This window comes from Papio anubis, chromosome 14 (assembly GCF_008728515.1).
Source record: "Papio anubis isolate 15944 chromosome 14, Panubis1.0, whole genome shotgun sequence".
Classification (NCBI taxonomy): domain Eukaryota; kingdom Metazoa; phylum Chordata; class Mammalia; order Primates; family Cercopithecidae; genus Papio; species Papio anubis.
This window is the reverse complement of record NC_044989.1, coordinates 9,677,883-9,690,828: the sequence shown is the minus strand read 5'-3', so window position 1 is coordinate 9,690,828 and position 12,946 is coordinate 9,677,883. Positions and strand designations below refer to the sequence as shown.

General features: G+C 44.0%; 1 protein-coding gene across 4 annotated transcripts in view; it reads right to left on the bottom strand.

The window, feature by feature from the left end:
* Positions 1 to 4,364, bottom strand: part of TAF1B (TATA-box binding protein associated factor, RNA polymerase I subunit B) — an 83,562-nt gene extending 79,198 nt beyond the window's left edge. For 2 of the 4 annotated variants that reach the window (XM_021924565.2, XM_017947278.3), the window contains exons 1-2: positions 3,506 to 3,582; positions 1,984 to 2,082 (exon numbers count right to left, since the gene is read on the bottom strand). Coding sequence is in view for 2 of the 4 variants with exons in the window: in XM_009183664.4 (XP_009181928.2) it covers positions 1,984 to 2,082; positions 2,228 to 2,434 (306 nt within the window). In the remaining 2 variants the exon portion in view is untranslated. Of the gene's footprint in view, positions 1 to 1,983; positions 2,083 to 2,227; positions 2,934 to 3,505; positions 3,583 to 3,716 lie in introns of those variants that run through there. The other 2 variants (XM_009183665.4, XM_009183664.4) reach the window with 2 other exon arrangements.
* Positions 4,365 to 12,946: the final 8,582 nt, after the last annotated feature.

The window sequence follows — 12,946 nt, the reverse complement described above, 5'->3', positions numbered from 1 at the left end:
ATAACTACTGAAGTTGTGCAACGCATAACTTTTTTTTCCTTTAAGCCTGTTGTCTGAAAGGAAGGCACTGAGCTAGGTTCTTGGTCTTTATAAAAATGTTGTCCATCTTCATGAACTCTACATTCTTGACAAATTACTTCACAGGAGTTGACAGTCTTTCAAATGTGGAGCTAGGTAGTGGTATTAGGATCTTTCAAACTAAAAAATGACTGCAGCAGATTTGATCAAACAGAATCAAACGGAAACTATCAAAACCAGAAAAAGAAAAGCAATTAGTTAATGTAGTTCAACTCCTATAAAAATAGTATGTGGACTTCATCTACTAATGGCAAATACTCCATTAGACACAATCTTTCTTCACTGTGTTTACACCTGCACTATAGTACAAAAGCAACAGTGAGTAAAACTGCTAGCTCCTTACTACACACTGAGGGTGAGGACCAAAGTGCATATCTGTCAGGTGCACAATCTGACATACACAGACACACACACAAAATATATCTCCACAAAACCATCACTACAATCAAGATAATAAATATCTCCATCACCCCAACAATTTCATCAAGAGAGCACGTATCTTTTTAATATTCTGTGTGACTAAATAGGAAGCAGAGATAAGCATTCCAGCTGCAGACTCAAGAACACTGTCTCAAGGAAAAGCACTTGTGTGACAGACTTGCAAGCTCAATTCACCAGTTTTTTCAAGGGAAAATTTTTTTCCTTTTACTCGTTTCATATATTTTGTCCAGGTTTTTCGTTGTTTAGTGGACAAAGTTAAGTCTGGTCTCTGTTACTCCATCTTAGCCAGAAGCAGAAGTCTACAATTACTTTTATTGTCCCAAATTTGCCTTTCTTAAGCCCGTACGGTGAAGGTAACATTTGTCCCTTCCTGGCTCTGTAGACTTTGAGGAAATCCTTTTCCACAGAGGAGAGTCCTGGCCACATTTAGCCCGTCTACTAGCAGACTCTCTACACCCTTGATTATTTTGGTGATGCTGGCCTGCAGGTGTGTTCACCACAATAGGACCTAGCCCTCACAACGTGAAGGTAGCCTCGTTTACCAAGGTTACACAGGACAGTATGACAAGATGGGTAAAATGAACGCTGAAGTCAGAAGACTCATATTCAAGTCCTGGAACTTGGGTAACTTTGGCAAACTCACTCAAATTGTGAGACCTATCAATAGGCTCTCACATTGGTGATGAGGATGAAATGAGATAATGAATCCAAAAACACTTTGTAATCTGTAAGGTACTATACAAAGATAAAAGGATAATGAAGTGTAGTTCCAATATTCCCAACAGTCCTTAAGCTTTTTTTTTTTTAGATGGAGTCTTGCTCTGTTGCCCAGGCTGAAGTACAGTGGCGTGATCTCATCTCACTGCAACCTCTGCCTCCTGGGTTCAAGCAATTCTCCTGCCTCAGCCTCCTGAGTAGCTGGGACTACAGGCACATGCTACCACGCCCGACTAATTTTTGTATTTTTAGTGGAGACGGGGTTTTCCCATGTTGGCCAGGCTGGTCTCGAACTCCTGACCTCAGGTGATCCACCTGCCTCAGCCTCCCAAAGTGCTGGGATTATAGGCATAAGCCACCGCGCCCAGCCCAGTCCTCAAGTTTTCTAACATTCCATCTTCCAAACCTCTAAGCCACCATGACACATTTTAAAAATGTAAATAAGTACTAATAAAAAGAAATGCATCATCTTCTAAGTACAATTTTAATTATTTCCCTCAACCATATACTCTGAATAAGAGATCATTTATAAATGTGGCCCAACATAATTTCAAAAACTCATCCTCAATCTAATTCACAAATCCCTTAACCTATGTGTAAGTACCCAAGACCACTCACATCCTTGGAATGTTGGCATTGCATGAGTGACAAAAATTAACCAAATTCTTTGGGACTTAGACTACATAGCAGGCTGAAATAGTAATTTTTAAAACATAAGCAAACTCATAAATGGTATTTGTTACTTACCTCTGTAACATTGTGGCAAGAAGTGCAATAATATTTGCCTTCATCAGTAAGGCCCCATGAGACAGCAGCACACTGACTGCAGCGTTCTTTAAACTCTTCCTATGGGAGAAGAGGACAGAAAAGGTGTTCCCATCAAGCCACATTCAGTACATCGTACCTAAACCCTGCAGTTCTACTTAGTGTGTTCCTTGCAACTTTATAAACAAAAAATCATACACAATAGAAAATTTATCAGAGAGATTACCTGCAAACAAGGAGAGGAGCGGTATGAAATCGAATTAAACTGCTGGAGAAAATTTATTGAAATATGCAATGTGAGAGGAAAATTAAAGAAAAGGAGGTAGTAGGGGTAAACCGGAACCAAAGATGAGTAAACAAAGCTCCTTGAAAATTCTGTGAGAAAGAAGATGACAAATAAGTATAGAGAAGACTTTAAAAATGCAAATACCATTTGGAACTCCTCCAGGACACTAAAAGCGCATACCACAGAGGAACTAGATTTGTACTGGTTTCAAGTTTCGATTTATTCACTCGGGAGCATAAAGAGTATCAACTCTGGGTGTACTAGGCTTTTTACTAAGTGCTGGGGATTCAATGGTGAGCAGAACAGACCAGACATGGTCCCTAGTCTGGGGATACACTAGCTAATGGTGAGTTACAATGATTAATTTCATCAGCCTAGCATCTACAGAAGTTAGCCAACCATCATTCAATAAACATTTTTTAAGCCCGTATTATAAGGCCGTACTGCTTCCGTTATATACAGGCCTAATTCTCTGATTCCCAATTCTTTGCAGTTTGACTTGTTGTTAGCGTTGATCTAATTATCAAGTACCATTTAATACCATCAAAGTGTGTGCCATTTGCCATTTGGCCGGGTGCGGGGGCTCACCCCTGTAATCCCAGCACTTTGCAAAGGCTGAGGCAGGAAGATCGCCTGAGCCCAGGAGTTCAATACCAATCTGGACAACATGGCGAGATCCCTGCCCCTACAAAAAAAAAAAAATTAGCCGGGAGTGGTGGCGCACGTCTGCAGTACTAGCTAATCGGAAGGCTGAGGCGGGAGGATCTCTCGAGCCCAGGAGGTCGAGGCTGCAGTGAGCCGTGATCGTGATGTGCCACTGCACTCCAGCCTGGGGGACAAAGTGAGACAACAAAAATGTGCCATTTTACGTAGCACCTAAAACAAAAAAAAATGCATGCCAAATTAATTTTGGTAACTTGGTAAAGTGTTCAATGACCCCGTACTAACACTACGATGCATGACAGCTGGAAAATTTGGGGAGTTCCCAAACCCGAATTCAGAATCCCTGCAGGAGACAGCAGCGAGGATTCCCGGAGAGACCGACAGGGGTTACCCGGGGGCATCTCAGGTTCCAAACCCTGCTCCCCCTTCATCCACCCCAGCATTAAAGGTCCAGTCTCGAGGATGAGCCCTGTGGGTGGCCACCCCACAAAACCCACAACTTCATCCTTAAACACATCCATAACGACAAACCCCACACCCTCCCTCGCCCACAACCTCGCCGAGCCAGAAACTCCAGCCTCTTTACCAACGCCGCGCGCGCATGCGGCCGGCCAGCGCCCAGTCGTCACCCCGCCCCGCAGCCCTCCGCCCCGCCTTCCTCCAACCGGTGGCCGCCCCAACCCGAGGCGTTCTCCGCCGCTCCTCCTCAGCTTCTCTCCCCTCCGGCCCCGGCAGTAGGGGCCCGCCAGGCGCACCGCCTCCTTACCGCCTCCTCGAGGTCCATCGCGGCGCCGCGGAAGCTTCCACAGCCGGGACCCGTTACCCGGGTAGCAAGCGCAGCTTCCGGTAGAGGCGGGAGAAGCCCTACGGCCGGAAACGCGAGATCCGAGCCGAGGATTCCGTGCGCCTGCGCGGCAGGGAACCAGCGCGCCCGGGGGCGAGGCTCCGCAAAGCCCGCAGGCCCCTCGCGGACTATCTTCGTTTCCTATTCTTGAGAACCAAAACCAACCAATAAGAAAGTGGGCGACGCCTACTGCTGAGTGATTCGATCAAGCTCCGTTCCGAAGGTCATTCATTCCAAGACCGGCTTGCTCGTCTGGCTGCTCGGGGCCGCGCAAGGCCGAGCTCGCGAGCGCGGTTTCTGTCCTCCGTGGGCTCCGCCCTCCGTGGGTTCTGCCCTCCGGGTCTCGTCCCTCGCTGGCTTTTTTAAGGGGAAGCTTCGGGACTTGGAGGAAAGCTCATGGGCCGTGAGTTAGACCTAGGTTTCCAATCACGGCTCTCCTGCTTACTTGTGCCTCAGTTTCCTCCTCTGTAAGAATTAGATGTTATCTGTGAGCCCCTTATAATTGAGTCTCCGCCAGGCGTGGTGGTTCACGCCTGTAATCCTGGGGAGGCTGAGCTGGGAGGATTGCTTGAGGCCAGGAGTTGGAGACCTGCGGGGCAACAAAGCGACACCCCTTCTCTAAATAAGTAAATAACTGAATAAATAAATGCATGAGTGAATATAATTGAGTCTCAGATAGTAACTGCTCAATAAATTTAGCTCTTATTGTTTCTTCATTTAACACATTCATTCCTTGTTTTATTTATTAAACAGGAACTGGTTTCGGTCCGGGGGATTCAGCAGTAAACAAAAGTCCTTGCCTTCGTGGAGATTCCATTCTGATGGCGAGAGACAAAAATAAATGAGGAAAATATGTGGTGTGTTAAATGGTGGTGAGTGCCAAGGAGAAAAAGAGGAGAGTGGTTTCAGTCTGAAATGGGATGTTCAAGAAAGATCTTTTGATATAATCATATATCTCAAGAAGTTAGAAAAAAGGTTAAACTGAAAAATAATGGGATGAAGGAAATGTTTAAAAAAGAGAAAGCAAGCTTCGATAGAGAGGCTCCACAGAGGCTGTGGTGGCTGGTGCCTGTAATCCCATCACTTTGGGAGGTGAAGGCCAGAGGATTGCTGGAGGGCAGGAGTTGGAGACCAGCCTGCCCAACATATTGAGTCCTCATCTCTATAGGCTGGAGTTCAATGGCACCAACTCAGCTCACTGCAACCTCCACCTCCCAGGTTCAAGCAATTCTCTTTTCTGCCTCAGCATCCCAAGTACCTGGGATTACAGGCACGTGCCACCACGCCCGGCTAATTTTTGTATTTTTAGTAGAGACGGGGTTTCACCATGTTGTCCAGGCTGATATCGAACTCCTCACCTCAAGTGATCTGCCCGCCTCAGCCTTCCAAAGTGCTAGGATTACAGGCGTGAGCCACCGCGCCCAGCTTGAAAGATATTTTTTAAGAAAAGAGTCTCGACAAACTAACATTAACTCTTTGAAAAGACTAATACATTCGATAAACTCTGGAAAGATTGATCGAAAAGAAAAGAAGAGCCCAGCTTGGTGGTGCACACCTGCAGTCCTAGCTACTTGGGAGGATGAGACAGGAGGTTTGCTTGAGCCCAGGAGCTCAAGGCTGCCGTGAGCTATAATCAGGCCACTGTGCTTCAGTCTGAGCAATGGAGCAAAGAAAATCAAAGTGACTGATAACGGTGGCATCACTAACCAATATGTAGGGGCATCACTACAAATACCACAGACATTAAAAAGATCATAAGGGGATATTCTGAACAACTCTGGGCCAATAAATGTGAAAATTCAACCAGTTTTTTTTTTTTTTTTTAAGACAGAGTCTTGCTCATTTGCCCAGGCTGGAGTGCAGTGGTACAGTCTCAGCTCACTGCAACCTCTGCTTCCCGGATTCAAGCAATTCTCCTGCCTCAGCCTCCTGAATAGCTGGGACTACAGGCACCTGCCACCATGCCTGGCTAATTTTTGTATTTCTAGTAGAGATGGAGTTTCACCATACTGGCCAGGCTGATCTCGAACTCCTGACCTTGTGATCTGCCCACCTCGGCCTCCCAAAGTACTGGCAGGCATGAGCCACCACGCCTGGCCAAATTCTACCAAATTTTTAAGAAAGAAATAGGCCAGTCATGGTGGCTGGTGCCTGTAATCTAGAACTTTAGGAGGCTGAGGCAGGAGAACATTTGAGGCCAGGAGTTCGAGACCAACCTGACCAACATGACAAAACCTCATCTGTATTAAAAGTACAAAAATTATCCGGGCATGGTGTTGCACGCCTGTAATCCCAGCTACTTGGGAGGCTGAGGCACAAGAATTGCTTGAACCTGGGAGGTGGAGGTTGCAGTGGGCCAAGATCGTGCCATTGCACTCCAGCCTGGTTGACAGAGTGAGACTCTGTCTCAATAATAATAATAATAATTGTAAAAAGAAAGAAAGAACACCCATCTTATACAGATGCTTCCAAATAATGAAAAAAGAGGAGCATTTACCAACACATTTTAGGAGACAAGCATGACGTTGACACCAAAACTTGACAAGGATATTTCAAGAAAAGTCAAAATTAAAGATCAATTCCTCTTATAAACATACTTGCAAAAGTTCCAAACAAAACATCAGTAAATTGAATGTACATCCTGTTGTGTTCAGCAATATATAAATAGGATAATAAATCATAGCCAAGTTAGGTTTATTCTAGGAATGCAAGGTTAGTTTAACATCAAGCCTGTAATCTCAGCATTTTGGGAGGCCATGGTGGACAGAACACTTAAGCCCAGGAGTTTGAGATCAGCCTGGGCAATATAATGAGACCTCATTTCTGCAAAAAATTAAAAAAATTAGCTGGGTGTGGTGGCACAGTCCTATACTCTCAGGTACTAGGGAGACTGAGGTGGGAGGATTGGTTAAGGCTGCAGTGAGCTGTGGTCATGCCACTGCATTCTAGCCTAGGTGACAAAGCAAGACCTTTTCTCAAAATTAAAAAATGTTAAAAGAAAAAGTAGAGAAAAAAGAATAAAGATTTAAAAAATAAATAAAAGAGAAAAAATAAATCATACAGTAATCTAGGCTGGAGTGCAGTGGCAAGATCTTGGCTCACTGCAACCTCTGCTCTTGGATTCATGCCATTCTCCTGCCTCAGCTTCCCAAGTAGCTGGGACTACAGGCGCCCGCCACCATGCCTGGCTAACTTTTTTTGTATTTTTAGTAGAGATGGGGTTTCACCGTGTTAGCCAGGATGGTCTCGATCTCCTGACCTCATGATCTGCCCGCCTCGGCCTCCCAAAGTGCTGAGATTACAGGTGTGAGCCACCGTGCCTGGCCGTATACTCTCTTAGTTATTTTTAAAAGCACAAGTAAATTATTATTGACTATAGTCACCCTGTTGTGCTAGCAAATACTAGGTCTTATTCGTTCTTTCTATTACTTTTGTATTCATTAACCATCCCCACCTCCCTCTTCACCATTCCCTGCCCCTGACCAACTACCTGGCCCAGCCTCTGAGAACCAATCTTCTACTCTCTATCTCCATAAAGTGAATTGTTTTGATTTTTAGATCCCACAAATAAGTGAGAACATGTGACGTTTGTCTTTCTGTGCCTGGCTTACTTCACTTACCATAATGACTTCCAGTTCCATTCATGTTATTACAAATGACAGGATTTCACTCTTTTGCATGGCTGAATAGTACTCCATTGTGAATATGTACCACACTTTCTTTATCCATTCATCTTGTGACAGACACTTAGGTGGCTTCTAAACCTTGGCTATTGTAAACAGTGCTGCAATAAACATGGGAGTGCAGGTATCTCTTCAATATATTGATTTCCTTTCCTTTGAGTATATATCCAGCAGTGGGATTGCTGGATCATATGGTAACTCTATTTTTAGTTTTTTGAGGAACCTCCAAACTGTTCTCCCTAATGCTTGTACTAATTTGCATCCCCACCAACAGTGTTTGAGGGTTCTGATTTCTCTACATCCTCACCAGTGTTTGTTATTGCCTGTCTTTTGGATATAAACTATTTTAACTGGGATGAGATTGTAGGGTTTTGTTGTTGTTGTAGTTTGTTTGTTTTGAAACAGAGTCTTGCTCTTGCCCAGGCTGGAGTGCAGTGACACAATCTCAGCTCACTACAACCTCCGCCCCCCAGGTTCAAGCGATTCTCATGCCTCAGCCTCCCGAGTAGCTGGGACTATAGGCACGTGCCACCACACCCAGCTAATTTTTGTATTTTTTTAGTAGAGACGGGGTTTCACCATGTTGGCCAAGATGGTCTCTATCTCTTGACCTCGTGATTCACCTGCCTCGGCCTACCAAAGTGCTGAGATTACAGACGTGAGCCACCATGCCCAGCCGAGATTGTAGTTTTGATTTTCATTTCTCTGATGATTGATGATGTTGAGCACCTTTTCATATACCTGTTTGCCATTTGTATGTCTTCTTTTGAGAAATGTCTATTAAAATATTTTGCTGATTTCTTTATTGGATTATTAGAATTTTTTTCCTGTAGACTTATTTGAGCTCCTTATATATTCTGGCTAATAATCACTTGTCAGATGGATAGCTAGCAAATATTTTCTCCCATTCTGCGGGTTGTCTCTTCACTTTGTCGATTGTTTCCTCTGCTGTGCAGAAGCTTTTTAATTTGATGTGATCTAATTTGTCCATTTTTGCTTTGGTTGCCTGTGCTTGTGGGGTATTAATCAAGAAATTTTTGCCCAGACCAATGTCCTGGGGAATTTCCCCAATGTTTTCTTTTAGTAGTTTCATATTTTGAGGTCTTAGATTTAAGTCTTTAATCCATTTCAATTTGATTTTTGTATGTGGTGAGATATAGGGGTCTAGTTTTGTTATTTTGCTTATGGATATTTAGTTTTCCCAGCACCATTTATTGAAGAGACTCTTTTCCTCAGTGTATGTTCTTGGCCCCTTTGTCAAAAATTAGTTTACTGTAAGTATGTGGATTTGTTTCTGTGTTCTCTATTCTGTTCTGTTGGGCTATGTGTCTGTTTTTATGCTAATAGCATACTATTTTGATTACTATAGCTCTGAGTATAATTTGAAGTCAGTTAATGTGATACCTCCAGCTTTGTTCTTTTTGCTTAGGATAACTTTGGCATTCGGGGTCTTTTGTGGTTCCACATAAATTTTACGGCAGTTATTTGCCTTTCTGTGAAGAATGTCATTGGTATTTTGATAGGGATTGCATTGACTCTGTAGATTGCTTTGGGTAGTATGGACATTTTAACAACATTGATTATTCCAATCCATGGACATAGAATATCGCTCCATTTTTTGGTGTCCTCTTCAATTCCTTTCATCACTGTTTTGTAGTTTACATTATAGAGATCTTTTACTTCTTTGGTTAATTCCTAGGTATTTCATTTTCTTTGGCTATTGTAAATGGGATTAGTTTTTTAATTTCTTTTTCAGATTGTTCACTGTTCACACCAATTATTTCTGAAAACCAATAAATGACTTAGAGTATTAGGCTGATTTGATGCATGCTCTGTGTTATATTAATATCATTTTTTAAGCAGTTTTTTTTTTTTTTTTGAGATGGAGTCTCACTCTGTTGCCCATGCTAGAGTGCAGTGGCACAATCTCGGCTTGCTGCAACCTCTGCCTCCTGAGTTCCAACGATTCTTCTGCCTCAGCCTCCCAAGTAGCTGGGATTACAGGTTTGTGCCACCATGCCCAGTTAATTTTTGTATTTTTGGTAGAGATGGGGTTTCCCCATGTTGGCCAGGCTGGCCTTGAATTCCTGACCTCAAGTGATCCTCCCGCCTCAGCTTCCCACGGTGCTGGGATTACAGGTGTGAGCCACCACACCCAGCCAGCAGTTTCATTATATAGATAAATATAGTTTGGTTCATTTGGAAAATAGAAGATAATATATTTAAAATGTTTGATTTATATAGAAACTTATATATGACTATGCATTCCTCTACCAGATGTTAAATATGGGTATTTTGAATATTCTGTCTGGGACCATGGTTAGGTATTTTGATCTAATTCTAAGTCAGTGGAGAAGTCATTGAAGGATTTTGAACAGAGGAATGATGCAGTCTGATTTATGCCTTGAAGTCTTACTCAGGCTGACTATAAAGGATAAGGGCACAATGGAGATGACTAAAGATGTATGTGGTGCCTGGTGTAGGGCACTAGAGAAGGGCAATGAGAAACAGGTGTGTTTTGAAGGTGGAGCCAACAATGGACTGGATGTAGTTGTGAGCAAAAGAGAGGAATCAAGGATGCCATACTGTAGTGAGTGGAGGAGACTACGAGATGATTGTGAGCAGATGTTGGGGTGAAAACTCAAGATTTGGGACAAAATTTGACATGTCTATCGGTAATACAAGAGAAAATGTTGAGGAGGAAGTCAACACATGAGTTTGGAATTCCAAGGAGATATTCTGGCTGGAGATATGAATTTGGAAGTCATCAGTGTCTATGGGGGCTATAAAGCCATGGACAAAGTGAAGACACCTAGGAAGTGAGGGTAGATGGCAGGTGGGAGAGGAGAGCCCAGGGCTAAGTCGCAGGACACCATAGCATTAGAAGTCAGGGACAGCAGAAACATCCAGCAAAGATGATGGAGAAGGAGGAGAACCAGAGGAGTGTGGTGACCGTAAGCTACATGAAGCAAGTTTCAAGAAGAAAGAAATGTCAAATGCTATTAAGAGTTTGAGTGAGTTCAGCATAGGACTTAGCAAGATACACAGCATTGACACGGTGATTTCAGGAAAGTGATAAGGATGAAAGTTTAATTGGAGCAGGTTTAAGGCAGAATGAGAGGAGGGAAAGGGGACACAAGTGGTGACAACTCCCTGAAAGGGGGAGCGAGACTTGGGCAAGAGCTGAAGGGAGTTGAAGAGAATTTGAACGACTGCAGCATTTTGTATGCTAATGGAAATCAAGCGTGGGTTACATAGGAGAGAGGCAGAATTACAGGAATGAGCCCTTGAGTGGTGAGAGGGACAGATCTGGCTCTGATGAGACCACCCCAGGGGCTGCATTATTCTTATGTGACCAGGTCACGGGAATTCAAGGAATGTGGCCACAACTCAACTGGGCTGCAGCCCTGATATTCAGGGTGTGGCCACATTGGAGCTGGTCCCACCGCCTCCTCCTCACCCCCTGATACTGCCAACATCCCAGGGCTTAGAACTCAGAACAAGTCAGCTAAAAGTTTAGCTAAAGAGGTGTGGCAATCGCTAAATACTGCCTTGAGGCAACAGAGGAGGGTCTCTGGACTCAAGAGAGTAGTAGATTTAAGTCCTGGCCCTGCTACTTCCCTGCTAGCTATATGGCCTGGACGAATCACTTCAATGAGTCTCAGTTTTCTCATCTGCAGTCTGGGAGTGATAACTGTATCAGACCACCTTATGGGGCTTGAAGGCACGAATGGGATGATGGATATACAAGGACTTTGTCAAAACTTTGTACACGGAAAAGTGAGGTACGAATACCATAAATTGTCATTAAGCTTATTTTGCCATATCGTCCCTCATTCATCCCACAAAACAGCTTTGTGGAGGAGGCATTTCTGAAGACAAATTCCTGTGCCACTCCATTGTGGGCTGAATTTTCACTAGACTTTAAGTTTTTGAAAGCTAAAGAGCAACTCTTGGCTTATTGCAAGGGCATCCCAATTTCCTCACTGACATAAGTGTATATCACGTCAAGATCATCAGTCAAAAGGGAGGGGTAGACATATGATTATCTTCAAAGCTTTCTGGGAGCCTATTAAATGCTAATCACAAGGCACAGGGATGATCCAGAAGGCAAACATCATCCTTGCTGCTTCTCATCCACCTTCCATGTTCCTGCTGGAGAGAAGAGAGTATCCAGCACTTGCCCTCTGAATGGATCCTCCAGGCGCTCCAAGGCCTGCTGGTAGCCTGGTCTGCCCATAACTAAAACTGCAACCACCTGCAGGTTGCATAGCCCTGAGGAAGGCTAAGGAGTGGGTATTTGCTAGGCACAGACTCTGTCAGGCATTGTACCAGGCCCATTACCCAAATGATCTCTTAACTGTTGTCATTAAACAGTAAAGGAAACTGAGGCTAAGGAGGTGTAATCAGGTCACCCAACCAGCAAGAGGCCAAGAGGGAACTTAACTCCATTCTGCCTGTTCCAAAGAGCCTACTTTTTCTGCTAACAGACCAAGTGCTTAATAAAGGTTTCTTTAGTGAATGAATGGATGAATGAATAAAGTACTCTGGATGCAAAATCACTTTGTCATAGGAGCTCAATAGCCAGAAGGCACAGCACCAGTTAAACAGAAGCAAAACAACCTTCTAAGAGTGTGGCTTAAATAACTCAAGAGTTTCCCAAACTCATGAGCGATAAGATCTCAGGCAAGTTGCAGAACCTGTTGGGGACTGGTTTATCCATTTATAGGCTTGGGGCAAACCGGTCTTGCTCCTCCCTCCCTTCCAGGAAGCAGGGTAACAGCCACAGAAGTTCTGTCTCTGGCCATGAGCGTTAAGATCTTTGAAAGGTGACTTCTGGCTTGTGACTGTCCCATGGCCAGGACTGGCTACCTAATTTGTGGGAACCAACACAAGATGAAAATATGTAGCCCGTTGCTCAAAAGTTAGTAAGAATTTCAAGACAGTGAGAGCGGAAGATTAAACCAAGCACGAGGCCCTCCTGAATACGAGGTCCTGGGACTCTGTAGCCTTTACAAAACCCATGGAGCCAGCTCTGCTCAAGGATCCATTGATTCTGGAGAAAGGTAGAAGAAATCCAGAAAAGGAGGCTGGCGGCACATTTTGGGAACACCAAAAATATGACAAACAAATAAAATACCCATGGAGACCAGGTCTGGTTTCCTGAAACATGCAATTTCAGAATAGAAAGAGTTCCTGAAATTTGGCTGGGTGCAGTGGCTCTCGCCTATAATCCCAACAATTTGGTAGGCTGAGATGGGAAGATTGCTTGAGCCAGGAGTTCAAGACCAGCCTGGAAAGCATAGTGAGACCCCCTCCCCCATCTCTAAAAAATTAAAATAAAATGTATCTGCCAGGCCTGGTGGCTCACACCTGTAATCCCAGCGCTTTGGGAGGCTGAGGCAGGCAGATAACTTGAGGCTAGGAGTTGGAGACCAGCCTGGCCAACATGGCAAAACCCCATCTCTA